The sequence below is a fragment of the Equus przewalskii genome, chromosome 8 (genome assembly GCF_037783145.1).
Source record: "Equus przewalskii isolate Varuska chromosome 8, EquPr2, whole genome shotgun sequence".
Lineage (NCBI taxonomy): Eukaryota > Metazoa > Chordata > Mammalia > Perissodactyla > Equidae > Equus > Equus przewalskii.
Genome location: NC_091838.1, coordinates 3,095,506 through 3,120,482, shown reverse-complemented (window position 1 = coordinate 3,120,482; position 24,977 = coordinate 3,095,506). Strand labels below are relative to the sequence as shown.

Here is a 24,977-nt window from a genome sequence, read left to right as displayed (position 1 = left end):
GGTAATTTGTATGGAATAATTTTGACAATTCTGCATGAAGTGGTAAAACGAATACACAAATAATATGAAGGAAAGAAGTGTAAAGAAAATGCAGTGGAGGGTCAAAGTCGGGAGCAATTTTCTTAGGTTATGTGTTACTTCTGTCTCCCCAAATCTTAATTTTGAGCAGTCAAAACCTTTCAAAAAATCTTTCCTTGCATCAAATGGACTAATTTCTCCTTGAGAATTTACCTGGATAATTACAAAATGAGCAAAATATAGAATTATACAATGGAACCATCTCTGTTTCCTTTAGCCCATGCACATATATTTTAGGATTATAGAAGTCCTAGTTTCCATTGGTATATTCTTCATACAGTTTCCAGAAAACCAAATTTACCTGGATCTAAGCCTTGGATGGGCTGTCCTGGGGTGAGGGAGGCCCTAGAAAAGCATGAAGTCCTTTACTCCTGTCCTTAAACTGTGGTTAAAGGTGAGGTTCTCAGTGGGGAAAAGACATCACCCCACGGAGACACTTGAGGGCATCCTCACCAACAACCAAACGTAAAAAATTTTTAAAAGCATATATATTCAAATTTAAACTTTGGGGAGAGAAAGTATGTTTTGCCTCTAGTTTATGACACTGTGAATCCTGACTCTCGCCCTTGATCAAGAGGAAAAAGTGACTTGTAATGCTGATGATTCCCCTTTCGGGGAAAATGTTACATTGTTCTTGTTACTAAAAGGAAGTCAAAAATTCCCCATACAAGGTGGTGATTTATAAGCAAAAGAGAAGTTCAAGCATATGGTGGAGCTGCTATTAACATAATCAAGTGACCACAATTTGGGGAGAAAAGCCATTTCTGGTGGTGTGCTGAAGCAAAGTGAATCAACAATCATCTGAAAGTGCGGAGGGGGTATTTTATTCTTTTCTGTCCAGTCCAGCCAACAAAAGGTGAGGGTGGGCATACCATGGGCAAGCACTGTTCTGGAGCTCACATGTTGCTGGATACATACGTAACTCTTTTCAGACCTTTTACAAAGCATTAATTACTTTGTAGATACTTTCAAGGCAGGGTTTCATGATCTTGGTGCTATTAACATTTTGAGTGAATAACTCTGTCATGGGGGTTGTTCTGCGCATTACAGGATGTTTAGCAGCATCACCCCCACCCCCCCTCAGTTGTGATAACCAAAATGTCTCCAGACGTTGTCAAAATTGCCCCCAGTTAAGAACCAATGCTCGAAGAAGAGGTGGACCTTTTCTTATTAAATTGAGCATTTCATGGTGCCCCAAGTGGCAACTGTCATGGCACATAAAACATTTAAAATATATAATTTGCATTTTTTTTAGTATAATTATCCCACTTAACATCTCCATTCCAGTTCTAGTTGATTGAAATTTGATAACAATGTTTGAATTCACCAACTACTCTTAAAAACTAAATAGATTTAATCGCTTATGGAAAAGTTTAAACATTACTAGTTATCATGGAAAAAAAGACATATTTAGGAACTACTTTTTAGAAGTCTGAAAAGCAGCATACCAAGGGAAGTTGAACTCATGTGTTGATTAAATGTAGAGTGAGTACTATCTCCTGCCACTTTAGTGGTTAGAGGGGGTTTGGTAAGAAACCCTAAAAATGGCCAGTATGCTGATATAACTGTCTGTTTTACAGAATGGGGTTGCACACATGGTCCTAATGCACCGTTACTACAACACCTCCGGCCCGCAGCAGGTGGCTCAGAGCCTCAGCCCTGGGGTAGGACTAGCTGGTTTCACGCTGGCTTCGCTACTTCCTGCTGGAACCTGAGGGAAAATGACATGTCTATGCCCCAGTGCCGCCTAGTGCAGGACTAAGTAAAACATTCAGAATCGTGCTCAGACCATAATCAGCTTTCAGTGAGTGTTATTTTCATCAGAGTAGGAATTCTAAAAATGTTCATTAAGTAAATGTGAATTTTTTCATCCAAGTTAGAGGAACAGAAAATCCAGTTTATTATTTTACAATAAGTACTATAAGGATAATTATAGCCTTTATTCAATGAAGATTATGAGCCAGAACCGTATCGCCCTATCTTCCAGACATTCATTCTCAGCATCATGCTCCGGAATGAGAATTTTCCCCTAATTTATAAATAAAGTCAGCAAGGTTCAGAGGAATTGCTTAGGTTGCTCAAGGTGATGGGGCACGTAAGTGTTGGAGCCAGAATCGGAACTCAAGCCAGTCTTCTTACAAAGTTGCTTCCCCTTGCACAACTGGCTGCCTCTTTACAATGACAAGAATCCCAGTGGTGCAGCTGACACACCAGGCACCACGCTACTTTATAACCAAATCCACTTAACACTCGCAACAACCCTGGGTGATCTTATTACTTGTCAGATGTGGAAACGGAGGCTTGGGGAGGTTCTGTGGAGGGTAAGTCCTAGAAGCTGAATGCAAACTCACAGAACCCCAGCTCCTGGCCACTGCCGGCTGCTGAACCCATGCTGTGGTAGAGGAATGGCAAGAGTCTCAGAGGCCCAGAGGAAAGCCAGAGCCCGGATTAAATGCCTTATAGGTCAGAGAGAGGAGTTTAGATCTTCTTGTGAAGGGTCATTTTCAGGTGGCCGAAGGCAAGGAAATGGGGGAGCAGCAAGAAGCATTCTGGGAACTTCCACTAACTTCTTCCTCTGTAAAATAAGGAATCAGACCAGATAATCTCTAACCTCCTTTTGTTCTGAAATACTATATCGATCCAGTTTACATCACTCCCTTCTCTACAATGTCGCAGTGGCGTCTCTGTGCAGTCAGTACAAAATCCTTCCCTAGCATCATGGTTTGCCTGCCTCTGACCTCACCAGTCACAAGCTTTTCTGTTCGAGAAATGTCCTCCATCGGGACCTTTACACTTACTATTTCCTCTGCCTGAATTCTCCTTCCCCAATCTTTCCTTAATGGTTCCTGAAATGTCACTTCCTGCAAGAGGTCTTCCAGGACCACTGCATCTAAAGTAACGTGCCCTCCCTCCTCGTTTTCTCTCTCATTCCCATTTTATTTTCCCCATGCCAATTACCACTGTTGGAAATTCACTTTTTTGTTGCTTATTCATTTATTGTACACAACCCCCATCCATCCCCATGTAAGCTCCCTGAGGGGAGGGATCCGGTTGTTCTGGTTTGCAGTAGTAGCCCCGTGAACTTAATAGTACTTGACAGATTTGCTGAATGAATGAATGGACAGAAGACTACAGCTTTGATAATGATAACGAACATTTATCAAGCTCTAATTATTGTGCTGGGCTACGTCCTGTACACCAATTATATCCTGCACACATTGTATCCTGACCACAACTCCACGAGGTCGGTATTATCATTATCCTAACTTGGCAGACAAGGAAACGGAATCTTTGCAAGACCAAACAATTTGCCCCAAGTCAGAGAACCAGTAAATTAGCCCAGATTCAAAACAAGAAAGTCTAATTTGAGCGCAATGCTATTGTTAACTGACTGGCTTCTGTAAAGAGAAACTGCTGCTAACCCCGTTTGGATCAGTGGCCCCATAATTTCAAAGAGCATTACTCAGATAGTTACTGCTACGTCCTGGGCTCAGGCTAGATAATGCTGATAGGTCCCCAGGATACAGGGGTGAATAATGTGATACAGTTCCTGACCCCAGGGGCTCAGCTTAATAAGAAAAACAAATACGCAAGTGTGCTAGAATGGATGTCTGCACGACCCAAACCTTGTGCTGCTGGAGGCTCCTTCTTCTTAATTGTCCCCGTGAACCTTGCCCAGGTATTTAATTTTGCATTCATTACATTATATTCTAACCGCTTAGCACTGTCTAGGAGGAACTGACCAGCCGTCATTTACTGAGTGCCTTCCTGTAGCAGGTGATTTCCACAGGTCAATAACCAAGTCCTTACAGCAACCTGCGGAGGGCCGTAATTATTCCTACCTCACCAATGGGCAGCCGACATCTGATGGGGTGCTGAATCATGACGTGATGGTTACAGGGCAGCTTCTGATAAGAATGCACTATTACAAATATTAGGACAGAGCAATGTGTGTACAAAGACCCATGGGGGCCCTAAGAAGGAAGTGGCTGCCAGACACTTCCTTTAATACTACGATTGTAACAAACGGGAGACTATCTGGCTTTTTAGTATCTTATTAGTTTTGTAGTTTCAACGTTTAATAGACCACATATATCTCACTTTGTAAAATATATTAACAGGGGCTGGCCCCATGATTGAGTGGTTAAATTCACACGCTCTGCTTTGGCAGCCAGGGTTTGCAGGTTTGGATCCTGGGCACAGACCTACACGCCACTCATCAAGCCGTGCTGTGGCAGCAGCCCACACAGAAGAACTAGAAGGACTTATAATGGGATGTACAACTATGTATTGGGGCTTTGGGGAGGAAAAAAAAAAAGAAGATTGGCGACAGACATTAGCTCAGGGCTAATCTCCAAAAAAAATATATTAACAGTATCTTTACTTTTGGGGGAAAAGCAAATACTTTTCCATTTTACTTTATACTTTTACCAAGATTAATATGTTAGAAGCTTTTTAATTATAATCATTAGAACACAGATTTCAAGATTTTTATATTATATTTTCCTGATATACAGCCTGTCATTTTTCCCTTCTGGGGCAGAAAAAAGTACCTTTCTTCAGGCACTGTACAGTTTCTTTCTTTAGAATTATTCTTAAATGAACCAGTCCTTCCCTCTAGTAGAAACACAGGTGCATGATAAAAAAATTACTATTTTTATTTTTAAAAACCCAGTATTAGGTAGTCTCTTGCATGTGACTCAGTCACAACCACTTGCTAAGAAATAAAGTTCGATTCTGAGTGACCGACATGAAGGCACAAAGCCATCGCCATCAGAAAAAACAAAACAAACTGAAAATTGGACAGATAATAAGACAATCACCGTAATACAAACAATGTTTAAAAAAACCATTAGGATCTCCGCTGAGCATCCGAAAGTGAGCTGCTCTCGGCCCTGCTGTGAGCATGTGACATTCCCCAACAGCAGCTCTGTGGGGAGAGTCTGCTCCACAGAGAATTAGCTCATTTTCTAGAAGGGAGAGAAGGGGGAAACTTGAATAATAAGAATCTATTTGGTGAACTGCAGTTTGAAGTTTTAGAGATAGTTAATCATCAAACTCTCCTATGACCTGCATGTTAGTAAAGCCACAATCCAGCTTCCCAGAGAATGAGAGACAAAGATCGCAGCCCATCGACCAGCCTGGCTACTCTCCTGGGGTCTTCAGAACCCACCTTACATCCATGGACTTGGTACTGAACTCTCAGCACTTACCAACAACAGCAAGGTCCTCTCCCTCGGAATTAAGTAAATATTTGAAAATTATGCAAAGAATTCAGATTCTTTCACTGGGCCCCACAAGAGACTCTGCAGCTACAGAAACACAAATCAAAGGTTCTTCTTCACATGAACTACATCTTGTGATGGTCCTAGAAACCAAAAATAGCTCATTGCTACTCTTCTGCCTAAGAATTCAGTGACATTAACCAAAAGAGCCCCCCTGACGCACACACATAGATACATGCTTTTCTAGAGTCTTAGGACAAGAACAAGTAAATCTAAATATGAATCATATTTATTTGTGTGGAATTGACTGAAATAAATAGAAAACGATGATTTTGAGATCAACATTGCAAAAATTTACACTAATGTTATAATTTATCCTTTTGTTTCTCTACGTAAGTAATATGATGTCAAGTCTGACACCATTGCATGAAACTGCATCTTGCTTCTCCAATTTTAACTCTACTGCTCTGCTCTCAAAGATCACAGAGAGCCACAGGACAGAAAATCCTCCTCCCCTTTTTGTGGCAAAGTCCCTTGAAGGAAATGAATTCTGTCCCCATCTCAAAACAGCCCTGACTTATCTGTCAGCTACCATGAGGACAATGCCTCAGGCCCACAGCACTTTCAGATGTCCACGAAAGTATTTTCTTTTAAAATCAGAAGAAAAAAATGGACATTTAGGTCAAAGAAAATGTTTAAATATATCTTATTAGGATAGTAATCTTTACATCAATACAGACATAAATAGGTGTGTGTGTTATGAAAACGGGGGCTCATAAAGGCAGAATGCATGGGGCACAGGTTGGTCATAACGCTTCCTTGCGTCAAAATTCTTTTGAATTTCTTCCTAGGTATGCCAGATGCCAAGTTTCCTTTATCAGCCAAGGAAGCTTCTCACCACTTTGCAAGGAATTTTCTTTTACCCGATTCCTCTGACAAAAGTGACTGTTTTAGAAGTTTTGATAGTGTTAAATCAACATGTGCTCAACTGGGAAGTCTATCCCCCCAAAGTTAATTTTTTAAAGAAAAGAAGGAAGGTAGGAGGAGATGAGCACTTTGTATGAGACCTCACGGCTTGCAGGGAAATGCAACCCGCACGCTGGCCTCCACCGGGGCCGCCTCGCCTCTCCCGCTCTGTCCGCGGCCGGCCAGCAGGGGGCGCGCGGCCCACAGCCTCTCCAGCGCCGCAAGGACCGTATCCCTATTTGCCCCAAGGTCACAGCTCCTGACCGAGCCTGCCAGCCTCGGGCCGCGGACACCGGGAGGAAGCCCTCCGCGCTGGAGCCCCCGGCGCGAGCGGGCCGATGGGGCGCGGCGGGAGGGCTCCGAGGCCGGGGATGCGATCACAATGGGGCCAGAGGATGAAAGGCACCGGGGGCACGGGGCCCGAGCAGTCCGCGCCGCCGCCAGACTCCGCGCCCCGGAGGGGGATGGGGTGCGCGTAGACGCTCCGCAGCCCCACTTGGACCCAGCAGCCCGGGAGCCGCCGCCGCCGCCGCCGCGCGCAGGGAGCTCGGGGCCGGTGCCCGCGCGGGGCCCCGGAGCCCGGGCCGCGGCCGAGGGGGGCGCACGGCGGGAGAGGAGCTCCCGAGCCGGCCCAGCGCCCGCCGAGAGGGCGCCCTCCCCGCCCCCGCGCCTCGCCCGGCACCTCCCCTCGCCGCTCGGGTCCACCCGGGCCCCCTCCCTCGGGCCGCCCCCGAGCACCAAGTTGGCGGGAGCCTATAAAAGCCGGTGACGGCGCGACCCGCGGACACACGGTGCAGGCGCCCGACAGCCGCCGCTACACCGGCGCCAACTCCTGTCGTGCCCGGACCAGCGCGCAACCATGACCCATCACTGGGGATACGGCCAGCACAACGGTGAGTGCGGGCGGCCGGCGGCGGCGGCGTCCCGCATCCCGCATCCCGCATCCCGGGCCCGGCCCCGAGCGCCCGCACCTGCCGTTTACCGCGGAAGCCCGCGTCTCCCCGTGCGGCGCCCCATCGCCCAGCCCGGGGCCGCTGTCGAGGAACGCCCGCGTCCCCGCGGCGCGCAGGGCCCGAGGGAGGACCAGACAGTCCCTCCCGGTCACGCACGAGCCGGACACCAGCCAGCTGGACCTAGGAGGAAGCGAGGAAGGGTTGCAACCCCAAATTTTAGTTGTTGATGGCAGAGAAATTAGGGGATCCCTTACCCCCACACGCTGCATTTTCCGCACCACCTGTGGCTGAGCTCTCGGCACAAACTGCCCCGGGGGCATTTTCTTGGGCTGGTTTGAATCCATTGCGCTCATTTCTGAGTTTTCCATTCATCTCTCCACTTCTAATGCTGAGGGTCACCAGGAACCTGACTTTCTCATGGCCGCATATCTGGGCTCTCCGGAGCCAACAGATGCCAGAGGAAGACGTGTGTGGCGCATCTTTGGGGGTTTGGGGCTTCCCACGTGGCGGGGATCCTGTCCATCAAAAGAGGGGTGCCAGACTGAGCAGAGACTGCCCTGACATCTAGGAGGAAGACGAGAGGGCGGAATCCCAGGCTGCGGGATTGTTGGACATGAGCCTGCATGTTGTAAATCCCAACCACAAGCCCAATTTCAGTTGCTCCATTTCGGTAAAACCAGCGTAACATACAGAACACGGGTCTTGATGTGGCGCTCACTATTTGTCCTAAAAGCTCTCTGTATATTGATTCTAATTCTCACAACAACCTCTATCAGGTAGATGTTATTATTACCCCCATAGTACAAATGGGGAAACTGAGGCACAGGGTGAGTGTTTTTCCAAAGGTTATTCGGCGGAGTGGGGCCACCAAAATTCAAACCGAGCAGACTGGCTCCAGGCTCCTTGCCCTTTTCTAGGGGTCTGGATGTGCCCTTCCCCACACTGGGGGATTCACACGTCTCTTTCCAACCCCAGGACCCAAGCACTGGCATAAGGACTTCCCCATTGCCAAGGGACAGCGCCAGTCCCCTGTTGACATCGACACCAAAGCGGCTGTTCATGACGCTGCCCTGAAGCCTCTGGCTGTTCACTACGAGCAAGCGACCTCTCGGAGAATTGTCAACAACGGCCACTCTTTCAACGTGGAGTTTGATGACTCCCAGGACAAAGCAGGTCAGTGTTGAGAAAGGAACTCGTGCCTTTTAGCTGGTGACTCTGCTTTTCCAGCTAAAGGGAGGAATCAGGAGCAGTGGCAGGAAACCCCTTGAATGCTGGTTAATCCCAGTGCTCTGAGATGCCACTCTGATCCTCTTCATCAGGTTCCAGACTCTGAGAACTAGGCTAATTGCTCTGAGGTGGCCTGGGGCTGTTTCTCCCTTGTAAAATTCCAGGTTTCTAAGGAGGGCATTGAATAACAGTGATATGCCTGTGAAAAGTCGCAGGAGGCAAGATCCCCTGGCAATGAAGGATGAGGTTTGCAAAAAAATCAACTTTTAAGATTCTTTCTAAAATATTTGTTTTCCAGAATTGATGCCTGTCCAATAAAAAGTACATGTTGGTATGATCTTCCAGGCAGTGGTGAGAAGAGTGAGGAAAATCTGACAATTTAAAATCCTGAGATTCTCAGAAGTGTCGTATTTGTGAATATTTTCTCGGCGTTAGGCTAGTGTGATAAAGGTGGCAGTATAACTTGGTATCTACCCAGAAATTCATGCCACAGATGAAGATGTCTTAGAGTTGGTGGACATACCTGGCCCATTACTGACAAAACCAATTGCCATAATTTGTTTGTGGTAGAGCTGTTTACAGGACGCCTACTGAATGGGGCTTTTTTCTTGTTTAGAAAGAGGAGAACAATTCCAGTCAGTCCTAGTAACAGCCCTCTTTGCCCACTGGTCCATTTAATTGCCAAGTGTCCTATTTTCCTGAGGGCCTTCCCCTGAAGGTCATTGAGTGAATGGAGCTACAAACACATTGTGTGTGGTGCTATGGGAGTGAGGGGAGCATTGGGGCAACATGAGAAAAGACAGAGAAAGCATTCAATCATGCTGTCAGAATTTTGGAGTAATGACCTATAGTACTAATATATTATATAAATGCAGTTATAACCATCATAGTCAAGTTGACTGTTCTTTTCCAGTAGCTATCCAATGTATTCAGTAGTTTTGAAAAAATTGTTCTTTCTGCCACCCTCCCCACCCCCCCATCCCCCCACCCCCCCGCTTCTAAAAACATTTGGACGCTTGGCTTTCTGAAGTAGTGATTCTGGAAGACAATTTGAAGCAGGATAATGGGCAGATCATCTGAGCACTGTTTTCAACCTATCTGTGTCCTGTGTGTACCTCACCCCAGTACGCACGCATATACACATGCACACATACAACATTCTGGCAGAGTATCATGATTTATTAGATTTAGATTATTAGACTTAGAAGAATATTTTCATGCAAGTCACTCCTTCAGTGATTCTGCTGCATTGCCTTCCCAAGCACACCTCCCACTCCAAAGAAACCATGGTCAAATGATTAAATATAAGGGAAACAATTTCTTTCCATCACGTAAAGAATACTATGTGTTTAGATTATATTATGTCAAGGCCAAAGTCTTGGCCATATTGTGCATATGGAAAGGATGCTATAAAATTTCATGTTTAGCTATTTAAAAAACAAAAGAAGTAAGCTACTTTAGTCTTTAGCTGTCAACGTTCTTTTTTAAGAGACGCAATGAATGTATGTTTCAGTGCTGCCAGTGAAATCATTGTTTTCAATGGATGTAATGTCCGCTAATTATATACCTCATTGGATGCTACAGAGAAATTGGGTGCTTAAAGTCTTTTTTTGGAACAATGAGGAAACAAATATCTGATAAATGGAACCAAATGAGGCAACTCCTTGTATTCCTTACAAATTTGATCCTGAAATAAATTGTTCCAGTAATATATATTACCGGAAAGTGGATTTTAGCATTTAGTCTGATGGCTGGGAGCATAGACGGGGTCAGACAGACCTGGGTTCAAGTGCCAGCTCTGCTACTAACTAGCTTGGTGGTCCTGGGAATGGTAGGAACTTAATCTCTGTAAGTTTTAGTTTTCTTGACTGTAAAATTGGAGTAGCAGTAGTGTCTGCCATGAGGAAGGATTAAATGGGACAGAATAGATGCACCTAGGTCAGTGCCTGGCACATAACATTTCCTCAATAAATGACCACTGCTGTTTGTCCGGTCCACAGCCATTTGTCTGCCTTTATTAGGCAATTGCTGTAGCTATTGCACTTCTGATAAGACTTTTTTTTTAAAGATTTGCCCTGATCTAACATCTATTGCCAGCCTTCCTCTCTTTTTTTCCCCCCTCCTCAAAGCCACAGTACATAGTTGTATATTCTGGTTGTAAGCCTTTCTGGTTCTTCCATGTGAGCCGCTGCCACAGCATGGCTACTGACAGACAGGTGGTGTGGTTCTGCGCCCGGGAACTGAACCCGGGCTGCTGAAGTGGAGCATGACGAACTTTAACCACTAGGCCATCAGGGCTGGCTATCTGATGAGATTTTTGAAGAAAGTTTTCAATTCGTTTAAAGATCACTTCCCATCACTTGATGGTATTTTAAGATTTTATTTTACTATGTTCCCAATCATCCCTTTTATCACATTAAAGTATGTCCTGATTTTATATATGACGTTATTATATATTTATACACTTTACCATGAATATATCAAGTTCTGGTGGATTTCTACATGAGCAGTAACTCATCAGAGCTAGCCATATTTTCTAACTACTTCTTCTGGTGAATAACATACATTATTAAAGCAACTGGCTGTGTTTAGATTGTGAAACAGATGAAAACCAAGGCATTTCAATAGGGGCTCAAACCCACGTCTTAGGGACACATGTGTTATTCACCTAGTTCTTATACCAAAAAATGCTTACTGACACCGATTAAATGAAAGATAAGCTGGGCATCATGAGGGTAGGATGGAGTCTTGGTCGCTCTGCTCTATCCCCAGAGCCCTTTGCTGGGGATACCTACAGTAAAAAGACCTACACAGGACAGACACTGACAGTGACTTTGACAAGTGCAACAGGAAGGCCTCCACGGAACTGTGGAAGCTTGCAGAAGGCTCAGGAGTTGGCCTGAGTAAGTCAGGAAAGACTCTCTAGGGTAAATAAGGCTTACGTTGAGGCTTGAAGGGTTTCAGTGTCTTGGAGGAGACGCAGGCCGAGGGAAGTGGGAGGGTCCAGGGGCCTGGAGAGAGCTCCTTGTGTTCTCCAGACGGGCCAGGAGGCTCCGTGAAAACAAGGGGAGCAGTGAACGTTAGACAGACTCCTCTCCATGGCGTATGAAAGACTCCTTTGTAATTGTGCCTGTACCGCTTCAACATTTCACCTGTTTTGGTTAAACAAGGAAGCATTTTTTTTTTCTAGAATGAAGAATATGTTAAATGTTGATATTAAGCGAAAACACATCTACAGAATAAAAAAACAAAACGATCATACCCTGCAGAGAAACCCCTTTGAGACTTTTTTTTAAGATCCTCGAGTTAGAACAAGTGGTGCAGATACTCCGGTCAAACCCGCTTAAAATAAACACGAAGAAACAGAATGCTGAAGAGGTTAAGGAGCTTGCTGGTGGGCTCCTTCCTAGTTTGTTGGAGTGTGGCTAAAGGACCATCACTTAGAAAGAGAAGTTGAATACGAATCTTTGAATGATAGCCATAGTTAACATTTAGTGTGTGCGTACCATGTTTTAAAAAACTGACAGACTTTTATGTACGCTTCAGCCTAAAAATAATTTATTCATTGGTCACTCAATTGTTTTAGATCAACAGTTTAACATCTCTTTTTGTTAGGAGTTATTTTTATGTTGTTAACATTTTTGGATATTCTTTACCATTTCTTTTCTACATTTAAATGCTTCAGTTCACTTACTTTTTTTTTTCCTTAGTGAGATTTCAGTCTTCTGGAACTTCTTACAGATCCAGATTTTCAAAAGTCTCAAATGTTATCTTATTCCCAAACTTAAATACTGGAGTGTGAGGAGCTGAGCTGGTAGAATTTATTACTATGTTTAAGCTTGAGAGAATTCTTTGTAAATGTGAAGTTAATGGGCTTTAACTAGATGATTGAGTTAAAGCTCTCATCAATCTTCGAAATTCCTTTAAAAATAAACCACCTTAAATTAATGAAAAGTTGTTAATCCTGTTAGTTTTTTTTTTTAATTATTAAAAAATACCTCTCTGTTTGAGATCTTTTATTACTAGATTTATTTGGGAGAAAAGAATAGTAGTCAAATTATTAACTCCTACCAACTTATTCACTTTTATTAATGAGTTTGAAATTCTCCTGCTTTACTGCAAAGTTAGAGGCAAATAGCATTGAAAGAACGATGCCCGCATTACTGGGCCAACCCATATACAACTCTCATGTCATTTCTGTGTTTTAGAATTGGAATATTTTTATCTGTTGATATTAGTCCAAGAACAGAGCAGGAAGCAAGCGGAGTTCACCTGTGCTCATTTCGAGCAGACCGTTGTCGGGATGATGGAGTGGATGTTCCTACTTGAGGTCTGCTGGATTTGTAGGACACGCTATTGATGCTTGACAATTTTCCCCCCACAAACAGTCATAAGTTAAAAGGAAGCATAACAACAAGAAACGAAAGGACTTGTCATGCATACTGTGAATGTTGTGAGCACAACCCTCAACCCCAAAACCCCCAGAACCCTAAAGCCTAAGCCCAAAACCCCAAGCCCAAAACCCCAAACATTCTAAACATTGTATTTAATTACATTCATGTCAAGAGTTTCTTTTTTTACTCTTGGAGAATTGCCATATACCTGCAACTAACAGGAAACTTCTGTTCTCTTGAATTTTAGTTGTATTTACTGTAGTGAAAATAACAGCTAACCAGTTCACTCCTTTAAAAGAAATGGAATGTGGGCGTCTTTTTCTCAGATTTGTCTACATTGACATTCATTTCCTTAACTTTAGAGGGTAGCTTTAGGATTATTGGCTACTGCCAAAAAAAGCAAAACAGTAATGCCTGATTCAATAATTTTCAAATTATTCATAGAGAAGATTGTTCACCTGCTAGAAATGCTGTGTTTTCAGTAGACTTAATTCATTTACTTCATTAGTGGGAACTCCCTTACATTTTAGTTTTAGACTGAGGATTATTGGGATAATTTATTTGTATTTTGGATTTAAGAGGGATTATTGACATTCACCAAGGTCTTTAGTTTGTTATTTGGATGCATCTTATATTAAGTAGGAATAAAGTGATTAGGAAGAAAAACTTCAAAAATGTTAAATTTTCTAGTTTTTTAATTTGTAGAAGTAGTCTGATTTATTTCAATATTACTAGAGTGAATCTCTGAATTTTCACAAATAGCATATAATCTACATAATATTCCCAAGTAATATGTATAGGAAGACAGATTATAATGTTATATTTCGTGTTTATTTTGTGTTTCTTTTGTCTTTTTGTTCTTTTGGTGAGGAAGATTGGCCCTGAGCCAACATCTGTTGCCAATCTTCCTATTTTTGCTTGAGAAAGATTGTCCCTGAGCTAACATCTGTACCAATCTTCCTCTATTTTATATGTGGGACACCTGCCACAGTGTGTCTTGACGAGCAGTGCTAGGTCGGTGCTCGGGATTTGAACCTGCAAACCCTGGGCTGCCAAAGTGGAGCATGTGAACTTAACCACTATGCCACTGGGCGGGCCCCTTAATTTTGTGTTTTATATATATAATATGCATAACTGATGGCAGATCATGAAAATTAGAATCAGCTGGAGCAAGAGCTCCACCTCTTAATTTTGGATTTAAATTTGGATTTAAATTAAGTTTGGGGAGTCCTGAAAAAGACATCCAAGTGGAAAACCTCCTGTATGTACCTCCATCCCTTGTGGAACACATTTCTATGGTGCAATACCTCACTGACTCTTCAGAGCCCCACTAACATGGCTCAGTTTTACAGAGAAAAGAATAAGCAGTCAGCAATTTCTGCTATTTTTTAAAATTATTTTTGCATTAGAAAAACAGATTTCATTCTAAACTGGGATAGTTTAGAAAATGGCATGTAGCCATCAAAATAAATGAATAAATAAGTAGGTATGCAATATAGTGTAAGCTCCTTATCTTTCAACCAAATGTCATCTTTTCTATTTATCAAAAAAGACGTATGCTACCTTTATTCAAGTTGGCAATTTATTATTATAACAATGTTTTTGAGGGACTTCATTGACTAAACTCCATGCTAAGAATTTGCTGAGAAATAACCAACTACCTGAAGAAGACTAGAAATTTCTGTTTTTTGTAGCAATTAAGCTTTAAGAATTTAATAACCTTTCCTAATTACAATGGGCTTCTAATCTGCATAGCCACCCAGCTTTATTTTAACAGGAGCTAAAACAGGTATCTGATAACAATAGATTAGCACTGAATGTGTTTAACCACTGAACCCCAAGCATTTCTTTATTTAGTATTAGCAAGCTTTGTTTAATAAAGGCTCATGTACACTCTCGCTTAATTCTAAATGTTCTCTGAAGTAAGTAAGTTAGGTTGGAATCTTAAGATCTGCAAAGAAGTGAATAAGAAGTAGAAATAGCAATAAGCTTTATTATCTTTAAAATTTAAGATTCTGATATGATTTTTCACAGGGGAAAGGAGATACATTCAGAAAGATCACTTATCTCAAATGATTAATATAGTTTTTTTTTTAACTAATTTTAACGCTTGGTAGAATTAATGATGTTACAAATGGTTTTATAATCAGTCAGCTAGCTAGTAGCTTTAAAAAGTTATGATAAAGCAATTAATTTCAGTATCAGTTTATTTCATAAATATATATTTTGTTTTAAGGGTATATCATTATGAAAAATGGCAATTCTTTCATGTTTTAAAAAAGCCTATTTTCTGGGGATTAGGCTAATTCTTTCCTTACAGAATCATCAGATTAAAAAAAAAACTTTTACAATAAGTTGTTTTTAAGTTTCAAGAGATGTGATTTTATCAGAATACATCCAAATTCATGTTTCTTAACAGATCTGTAATATGACACTATTTATAATTCGCTCTTTTTCTCTTTCATTCTTCTTTTTGTCTCCTGGCTTATTGTCAGGCAGAGCTGGCAGCCAGAGGCTCTATCAGGAGCCCTCGAAAGGCCCCACCTCCTGAATGTCCCCAGCCAGCTTCATCTTTTCTCTGAATAGACAAAGGGGTGTTGCTACCATCTCAGCACGTTTAGGTGAAGTTGAGCGAACAAACTTTGTTGTAACAAGGACTTTGTCTCTCCGTTTTGAAAGCCAAAGTTAGTTTGGGCTCATTCTTTATGGAATTGTAAACCAAAGCTAATAAAATACACTCACAGCCACAGATGGTTTCCTCCCAGTTCTGGAGAAATAAAGTTGAAGTGTAGAACTAAACTAATTTTAAAAGCTTTTAAATATATTGGTTAAATCCCATTAATACATATAAGTTAGATAAAAATTTTTTTGGAGGGAATGGGGGAATCAGTGATTTCATACTATTTTAATCCCTCCCCCTTTTTTTTTTGAGGAAGATTAGCCTTGAGCTAACGTCTGCTGCAAATCCTCCTCTTTTTGCTGAGGAAGACTGGCCCTGAGCTAACATCCATGCCCATCTTTCTCTACTTTAACGTGGGACGCCTGCCACAGCATGGCTTTTGCCAAGCGGTGCCAAGTCCTCACCAGGGATCTGAATCGACGAACCCTGGGCCATCCAAGTGGAACGTGCAAACTTAACTGCTGTGCCACCGGGCCAGCCCCTTAATCCCCTCTTAAGACACAAGTCATTAATTATCTACAGATAGACTGTAGTCTAAGGATGTATTTCCTAGTGTTGATTTTACTGTAACAAAGTTACATTAATACCAGAATGGGCAAGCAGCTGCACAGCGCTTCTTCAGGGATTCGCAGAGGACTTAAAGGTTCCTAGAATTTCCTCTCTGAACCTGAACCTGTGACTCCAGAACAGACCCAGAGAGAAGCACCATTGTCCTCAGAAGACAGACGGGACAAGCATCCATCCTTCACCCTACACAAGTGAGGGAAAACGAAATGATCGTGCTCAGCACCATAGACTCAAGCTGAGTGTGGATTTAATTTTCACAGAGTGAAAATATTGCTTCAGGCATAAATTTAGTATTGTAAAAAGAGATTAAAGATTGTAATATTTAGTAGTGTGGGTTTCATGTGCAGATGCATGTAGAAGTGTGTGTGTGTGCATATATGTAAATGTGTATATATATATGTATGCACACACACATATATACATGTATTTTTAAAATTTCAGTGCTGCAAGGAGGACCCCTCACTGGCACTTACAGGCTGATCCAGTTTCACTTTCACTGGGGCTCGTCTGATGGGCAAGGTTCTGAGCATACTGTGGACAAAAAGAAGTATGCTGCGGAGGTAAGATATACTCTTTTTCTCCCAAAGCTTAATTTTGTAGATTCAACTCAAACCAAGCGAACCACTGCTTTTACAAAGGACCTTCGCGTTTGCATCTTACAACCTTTATTTGTGATTTTACAATTGATGCCACAAAACCTCCTCTGTGACCTCCACAGACACCATGGGCACAAAGTGAACAAATTCAAATGGGAAGATCCTGTTTTAATGTAAATCTACAAATAAGATTTGTGTCTTCCTTCAAAACTGTGCAACCTTTTGTCTTGGAGTTGTTGATGAAATCACTTGCTATTATGCCAAGTAGTGGATAATTAGAATTAAAACGAAAGGAAAGTTTATATTTAAAATTATCAACATTTTCACTTTTTTAGTAACCTCTAGCTATGAAGAAAAGATCACTGGATAAAATCTGGAGGCTCCTATTCTGTAAATCCTTCACGGTTTGTGGTTTTGTCTCCTCTTGCGTTAGCTTCACTTGGTTCATTGGAACACCAAATACGGGGATTTTGGAAAAGCTGTGCAGCAACCTGATGGACTGGCTGTTGTGGGTGTTTTTTTGAAGGTTAGTTGATGGCCTAATTCTTTTTTCCCCCTGTTTTCAAGAAAGATTAACCAAACAGAACATTCATAACAAACAGGACATTCTACAAAGAGCCCAGGAAATGCCTTTGGCTCCCAAATATTTTCAGAGATAATTTCCCCTTCATATCTGCTGGTTGTGGTGGAGATGGAAGACAAGGAGAATATTTGAGAGGTATTTACTAGGTACATGTGGAATGTGATATGAGAATGTTCTATGACATACTTCAGATGACTACTAGTCTTTTTTCTTCAACCTTAAGCTAGGTAGTACTATTTCACAAAAGACGATGTTAAATTTAGATCAAGTTTTGGAGGTGAAGGACAGTGACTCCATATAGGTTGAGCTGCCCCCTACACCGTTGTAAAGCGAGTGAAGAAAGGTCTGGGCTGAAGATTCATGGGCCCCAAAATCATATGTCGAGATAGAAGCTACAAGTGTATATGAAATCATCCAAGGAAAGCACGAAGAGGAGATGATGAAGCTGCTGAGTGAGCAACCCTGAGAGACAGCAAACCCTAAGGCATTTAAGTCAGTGGGAAAGATGCTAATTAAATGACTAAACAGGAATACAAGAGTCAAGGGAGGTTCAGGAGGCTGAGGGGCAGAAGGAAAGCCAAGAGAGGAGAGAATTTTGAAAAGCAGGGAAGATAGTGTAACATCATGCAAGGAGATTAAGGTAAGTACTTGAACAGTGTTGGCTGTGGCAGTTGGAGGTCATTGGTGACATTTGAGAGGGTAGTTTCAGGGGAACCATAGGGGCAGAAGCAGAGGGAGTTTGTCAGAGAAAGTAGGGAAGTCCATGGCACCGATGTAATCAAACCAAGACGGATGGATGTCACGTCATGAGTGGTGGATTTAGTTCACCGTTTGGAGAAATTTATGCTAGAGTTGCCCGGTTGAAAACTGGTGTGGTACCAACTGGAATACAGTGTCTTGTCCCTCGTGTCTTTCTATAGGTTGGTGGTGCTAAACCAGGCCTACAGAAAGTCCTTGATGTGCTGGATTCCATTAAAACAAAGGTACAGTTGAATTTTCTGCCACCTCAATAGGGTACTTATTTTCCATACCCCACAGGTTTTGGAAAGTTCTTTTGATCCAATTGAGTAGTCTCCATTTGACAGATGGTATTTGGATGAGTGGTTAATAAAGGTAAAATGTTGCCTATATATATATTTAACTTTTCTTTATCCGAAAGTTGATCCTAACACTAGTATGATTTTAAGACGTACTTATTTAATTTGCTTCCCATCATTTGAACATTCATATACAAGAATCAGAGAATCTCATGATTGCAAAAAGACTGAAAGATCATCTGGTCAAATTGTTCACTCATTCATGCAGTAGATATTTATTGAGTGCTTAGTACCTGCCAGTCACTTTGTTTACCCGGGAAGTACAATGGTGAGCATGTCGAATAAGGCCCTGCTTCGTGAAGATTTATATTCTATAACTCCTTTGAATTCCTCCATCTCAGGTTTAAGTCCTCTGAGGTCACTGAGCATCTGCTTAAATACTGTAGTCACCGGGGCAGCCCTGGCTTTCTAGAGCTCATCCTCGAATTGAAGCAGCATCTGTCTTCTGAAATGCTCACCTGTTACTCCCAGCTTGACCCCTTTGAATCATATAGAATGAACCTGATCTGAAAACACTGATTAGAAAAGATATATGCACCCTCATGTTCCTTGCAGCATTATTTACCATTGCGAAGACATGAAAGAACCTAAGTGTCCACCAACAGGTGAATGGATAAAGAAAATGTGATGTGTGTGTGTGTGTGTGTGTGTATATATATATATATATATATATGTATATATATAGTGGAATGTTATTTGGCCATAAAAAAGAATGAAATCTTGCCATTTGTGACAACATGGATAGGCCTTGAGGACGTCAGGCTAAGTGAAATAAGTCAGACAGAGAAAGACAAATACCACATGAACTCACTTGTATGTGGAATCTAAACAAACAAACAAAAACAAGCTCATAGATACAGAGAACAGATTGGTAGTTGCCAGAGGTGGAGGATGGGAAGGTGAAATGGGTGAAAGAGGTCAAAGGGACAGATTTCCAGTTATAAAATAAGTAAGTCTTGGGGATGTAATGTACAGCCTGGTGACTGTAGTTATAATACTGTATTGCATATTAAGAGAGTAGATCTTAAAAGTTCTTACCAAAAGAAAAAACTCTGTAACTATGTATGGTGATGAATGTTAACTAGATTTATTGTGCTCATTTCACAATATATACAAATATTGAATCATTACATTATATACCTGAGACTATTATAGTGTTATATGTCAATTATACCTCAATAAAAAAAACTAATCTGACTCCTCTCCCATATGACCCTGTTCTCTCTCTCACAGCCTTTCACCTACACCTGGGCTAATTATGTTTAGTTCCCTTTTGACTCAAATGACAGCTTTCTCTCTTTGCAACCATCTTGTGGCCCTTCTGGTAACCACTCCTGTTTGCATCTGTTGCTTTAAAAGTGTGGTGTCCAGAACGGAAGACAGGTCTGTAGTTTTGATCCAGCCATCAGCTAGGATAGCATGACAGTTACCTCCCCATCAAGGATACTGTATTTTTGTAACTGCAGCCTAAAGTTGCATCGTTTCAGTGGCAGTGGTTTTACTTTCAACACTGCCTGTGATGAGTTAATGACTTAATGGAAAATATAGGGGATTATTTTAGAGGACAAGATGAGAAATAGACAGGTGAAAATAAGAGTCAGGTTCTCTTGCTCATATCTGCCAATCAGTGTTTCCAAGTCAAATACCTTCTGTTAATGTCTTTTTATTTTGTTTTCTGGTGAACGTGGCGTACCTCTCTTTACAAAGAAGCTTTGCTGGCTATCAGAGGGGAATATTCACGTGTCCTACTCTCCGGCCTGCCTCCTGCTCTGGGCGTGTGACATTTGTAACCTGTGTATTTGCCTTGTTCCAGGGCAAGAGCGCAGACTTCACTAACTTTGATCCTCGTGGCCTCCTCCCTGAAAGCTTGGACTACTGGACCTACCCAGGCTCCCTCACCACCCCTCCTCTTCTGGAATGCGTGACCTGGATTGTGCTCAGGGAGCCCATCAGCGTTAGCAGCGAGCAGGTCAGTTTGCTGGAGAGGTGGAACCTTTAGTCCAGGCAGAGGAGCTGGCCTTTGGAGTTGGGCAGACCTGGGGTTTACCTCTCTTCCTGCTGGAGCTCGCTGTGGAGCTAGTGCCTGCAAGAGTGCTTAGCAAATAAACAGCTTTCAATAAATATTTGTTATTAGCTGTAACCTTAGGGAGTTAGTTTTACTGTGCAAAATTGGATAAAATTGAAGAGCAAATGAGAAAGGTGTCTGTCACCTAATCCTTTTTTGTAAGCCATGAGGAAACCGAGGCCCAGAACGGTGAGGTTTCCTATTCAAGGTCACACAGGTGTGGGTGATCACGTCCGGCCTACTGCTCGCTCACAGAGAGCTTACTGCAGTTTTATTTACGTCAGAATACATTTCTGAATTCTGACAAAGGAGAGCGTTATCCCTTGGAGAAAAGATACCTATTAGAACTCACTTCAAGTGGCTTTAGCAGTGTAGACCAGACACCCTCACATTTCCCATACAATGGAGTTTGTGATGTTCAAGTGATCAGTGCCTTGTGGTAACTATGGTTGTGTGTATTACAATAGTTGACTTGGATCCAAGTTGCCCTCGTGGAGGGTGACTGGGAACCATTATTGGACCAGGTTAAAAGCCATTGATTTTTGGGCTGCTACATTGTTGCCCAAACCACCCTTCTGCGTTTAGGTCAAGTCTTGCTTAGGGAAAGGGAAGTACCACTTGGCAAAAGCAACCTCAAAGAATCAGGAGACTGGTTGGGGGCTGCCTGTGTCATGTCACTGGACCAGGGAACTGAAACGAGTTTCAAGCTGATAAAGATCAACCAACGACAAGGATTTGAGACCCCAACTTGGGCAGGTTCATTTCCGTGGTTCTATATGTTTAAGGAAAGATGCCAGCTGGTTCCTGGGCCCGGGGGCTTGCAGGTCCTGGACCACTTTATCTAATTGTACAAATGGGGCCTTTATCTTCCTTGGGGCGGGAAATGAAACTTTAATTTAGATCTAGAATTGTTATTAGTATTTTACGTCTCAGAAGTATTTTATAGGCTTTTTGATGCTTGATTAGAAAATTAAAAGAGAAAAACACAAGCTCACTGAAAATTTCTTTCCAAATGACAGCAATGATTTTTGGTGTATTTTATAGAAACTGATTTGTATGTAAAAGCATACATATATAATCTATATGTGGTTATATATCTATTGGGAATCAAATTAAATTTTGAACATTAATACATGGTGCTGTGAATATTGGGGAATGTATTTTAAGATATAACACAAGCATGTAAGAGAATACTATTGTGTCTTTTAGCTGTTGAAATTCCGTAGTCTTAATTTCAACGCGGAGGGCAAACCTGAGGACCCAATGGTGGACAACTGGCGCCCGGCTCAGCCGCTGAACAACAGACAGATCAGAGCATCCTTCAAGTAGGATGGTCCCACAGCAGGGGCCAGTTGATGAATCTCTGGGTTTTCCTTTAGCTGAACACAAATCTCCCTTGGTGACTTTGGGCCTGCCTGCTTTGCATCTGGTGTTCTGGACCCTTCATCTCTCACCTGATGTGCTTACTGATAAAATGTGAAGCGCTAGACCAATTGTTGTGCTTGACAGAATTGCCACGACCAGCGCTCTGCTCCCCGTAGTAGCCTTTTTGTAGCAGAGAATATGCTGTAAGGAACAGTGTCCGCAGCGTGTGGGGGGTGAGACCCACGCTCCGTCACTGAAAGGCTATTTTTAAAATATAGGAAAGTAGAATGCTTGAGTGCAAATCTAGGTCGTGAGAGAAATTGAGCCATGTAATGTAAATCAGGTCAAATAGTCATGATTCTGTGTAATGTAAATCAGATAAAATAGACGTTCATGATTCCAAGATGTTATATTAGAGAAAAATTTTAAAAGTCTTATATATTTGTAGCCATATTATCTTAAATATGAATTAGGTTGTAATTTAGTGACTTTTGAATTACAGAGATGTAAATGAAGTATTATCTGTAAAAATTGTTATAATTATAGTTGTGATACAGAGTATATTTCCATTCAGATAATATATCGTAACTTAATAAATTGTATTTTAGATATATTCTCTAATAAAATCCAGAATTCTAATTTGGGTTATTTTATTTTATGCTGGGCAGTGGGTAAAATGGAGGAGCAAACATCTACTTTTGTAATTCATATTAATTCGTTATTAATAATGAGCCTTGTAATTGCTTTACCCATAATGGAAGGAGTCGCCAGAAGAGGGAAAACCCAAAGGTCGCTTGCTCTTTGCCGAGCACTGTTGTAGGCGCTTTCTGAGCACTCCCTCTCGTGGTCTTTGCATGGACTAGTCCTGCCAGGGAGAGAAGAACTGACTGCGTGAGAAGCAGCAAGGGGATAAAAGGGCACCTACCGAATCAGTATATATTCTCCTTGGGAAGGAAATAAAGGAAAACTCATTTTATTCAAAAAGAAAATTCAAGTGGTACCCAGAAGTAAAAGAGTAATTCGAATCCTAGCAAGGCAAATTATACCTATTAGAATTAGAAAGAAGGGTGAGCAAAGGAAATAAAAATCCCCCACGATTATGACTGTTTGGGATTTAGCTCCATGCCTGGACCCTGGGATGTTTGGCTGATGAGTTATTCTGGACAGCGTGTTTAACACATAACTCAGGTTCTGCACTTGGGGGAATAAAAAGTCTTTGTTACTTGGGATAGAAAAGTCTCTAAGCTGATTTACACCCTGGCCTGCATTCCAAAAAAATTCTGCTGAGTTTTATGCAGGAGAAAGTTCACAAGCTTTGGAGTTTGATGATTTGTTTTGAATTCCAGCTCTTCTCAATCTCTCTGATCCTGGGTGTAAAAAGAGGAGAACACCCGGGATTGTGATAATTATATGAGGTAATGTCTGGTGTATAGGAGGTGGTCAAAAATAACACTATTTTTTGGTGAGGAAGATTGGCCCTGAGCTAACATCTGCCAGTCTTCCTCTATTTTGTATGTGGGATGCTGCCACAGCATGGCTTGATGAGCAGTGTGCAGGTCTGTGCCCAGGATCCGAACCCACAAACCCCAGCCTGCAGAAGCAGAGCGTGCAAACTTAATCACTATGCCACTGATCCAGCCCCCCAAATAACACTTTTTTAATATATATTTTTTTCTTTTGTGATTCTGTCAACTGTAACATCAACTTTTCTTAGTTTCCTGGAATGAGGCTTCTCCCCAAAGTGATTGTTGATTGATTTGGGTCTAGGACCCATAAAGCCTACCTTAGACACAATTGTGTGTGAACTAAAGGTAAGCCTGCTCCAGCTGGTTGCTGGGGGCCTCCTCTAAATACAAAATGAAGAGTTTAACTCATGCATATTTTTATATATTGGTTTTCAGTTATATACTGAACCAGAAACTGAGATCTATATATGGAATGAATTATGTGCTTGGTATTTAACAGATGAGCTCCAGATACTGCAATGAATATATTTGATGTCTCTCTCAGCTGGAATTAAATTTAATCAGGAGATACAATTTTCTTGATTTTTTTTTTGAGAAACAAAGTTTTGCCCTATTTGTAATGTGCACAAATTATTCTAATTTATACCAGTGCTTTCCAAATGTTCCATCGAAATATTCCTTGGAGAACTATCTCCTGAGACACAGTTTGAAGCTTCTCTAAAGTCTCAGGTTTTGTTAAACTTATTCAAAATTTCCATTCTCCTCTGTATTATAGTCATGTTCATTTCTAATATAAAATGTTTTAATGGGCTTATTATAATTAATAAAATTGGCACTCTCGGAACGTTTATTCTGCAACTTATGGTCACCTCTCGTTGTGAGGTGTACCTGCTGGGACCCATGTAGCTCCAATTTGAGAAGTACAAATACAGTGATGCTGGGAGGCAGGAAAGAACAATTTAAACATTAAACCTGGAGGGTTTTGATTCTATTTAGTTTTCAAGGACAACTGTTAATTATCAATAGAGTTCACCTTGATACCTTAAGGGATGTCAAAGTCGGTATTAGAATGTTTACATTTTTTAAAGTATATTTGAATTTCCCTTTTGCTTTTCACTGATAGGCTCCTAACTCAATTATTCACACTGAATTAGAAGACAGGAAGTAACATAAATGAGACTACGTTAGGCAGAATTGTGGTCCTCCAAAGATGCCTACATCCTAGTCCCCAGAAATTGTGACTATGTCACTTCACATAGTGAAAGAGACTTTACAGGTGTGATTAAATTAAGGATTTTGAGATGAGGAGATTATTCTGGATTATCCTTGTGGGCCCAGTGTGATCATGAGAGTCCTTATAAGATGGAGGCAAGAAGGTCAAAAACAGAAGAAGGAGATGGGGCAAGAAGAGCAGAGACGGGAGTGGAACCAGCCGCAGGCAAGGAATGCTGGCAGCCTCCAGGAACTGGAAGAGCCAAGGAACAGGTTCTCCCCTGGAGCCTCTAGGAAGAACCAGCCCTATTGACACCTTGATTTTAGTCCCGTAAAGCTAATTTCAGGGGGTCGGCCCCGTGGCTGAGTGGTTAAGTTCACGTGCTCCGCCTTGGCGGCCCAGGGTTCACCGGTTCAGATCCTGGGCATGGACTTACACACTACTCATCAAGCCATGGTGTGGCAGTGTCCCACACAGAGGAGCGGAAATGACCTACAGCTAG

The 24,977-nt window shown here is 41.9% G+C and overlaps 2 protein-coding genes across 2 annotated transcripts in view; one reads left to right on the top strand and one right to left on the bottom strand.

Annotated features, from left to right (window-relative positions):
- The window catches only part of LOC103566708 (carbonic anhydrase 1), a 105,282-nt gene extending 97,621 nt beyond the window's left edge, over positions 1–7,661 (bottom strand). Inside the window, exon 1 of the mRNA XM_070631383.1 lies at positions 7,477–7,661. The gene's annotated coding sequence lies outside the window, so the exon portion shown is untranslated. The remainder of the gene's footprint in view (positions 1–7,476) is intronic.
- On the top strand, positions 6,858–22,435 carry CA2 (carbonic anhydrase 2). Its single transcript, XM_008543190.2, has 7 exons — positions 6,858–7,162; positions 8,198–8,395; positions 16,532–16,650; positions 17,120–17,212; positions 18,190–18,252; positions 20,180–20,335; positions 21,641–22,435. Exons 1-7 carry the CDS (start codon positions 7,129–7,131, stop codon positions 21,758–21,760), a joined length of 783 nt encoding a protein of 260 aa, XP_008541412.2. The 5' UTR covers positions 6,858–7,128; the 3' UTR covers positions 21,761–22,435.
- Positions 22,436–24,977: the final 2,542 nt, after the last annotated feature.

Bases quoted from the DNA above. Each gene is read 5' to 3' on its own strand.
- CA2 (XM_008543190.2), top strand. From the start codon at position 7,129: ATGACCCATCACTGGGGATACGGCCAGCACAACG. The intron at 16,651-17,119 runs GTAAGATATACT...CTCTTGCGTTAG, and splicing joins AAAAGAAGTATGCTGCGGAG to CTTCACTTGGTTCATTGGAA. The intron at 18,253-20,179 runs GTACAGTTGAAT...GCCTTGTTCCAG, and splicing joins TGGATTCCATTAAAACAAAG to GGCAAGAGCGCAGACTTCAC.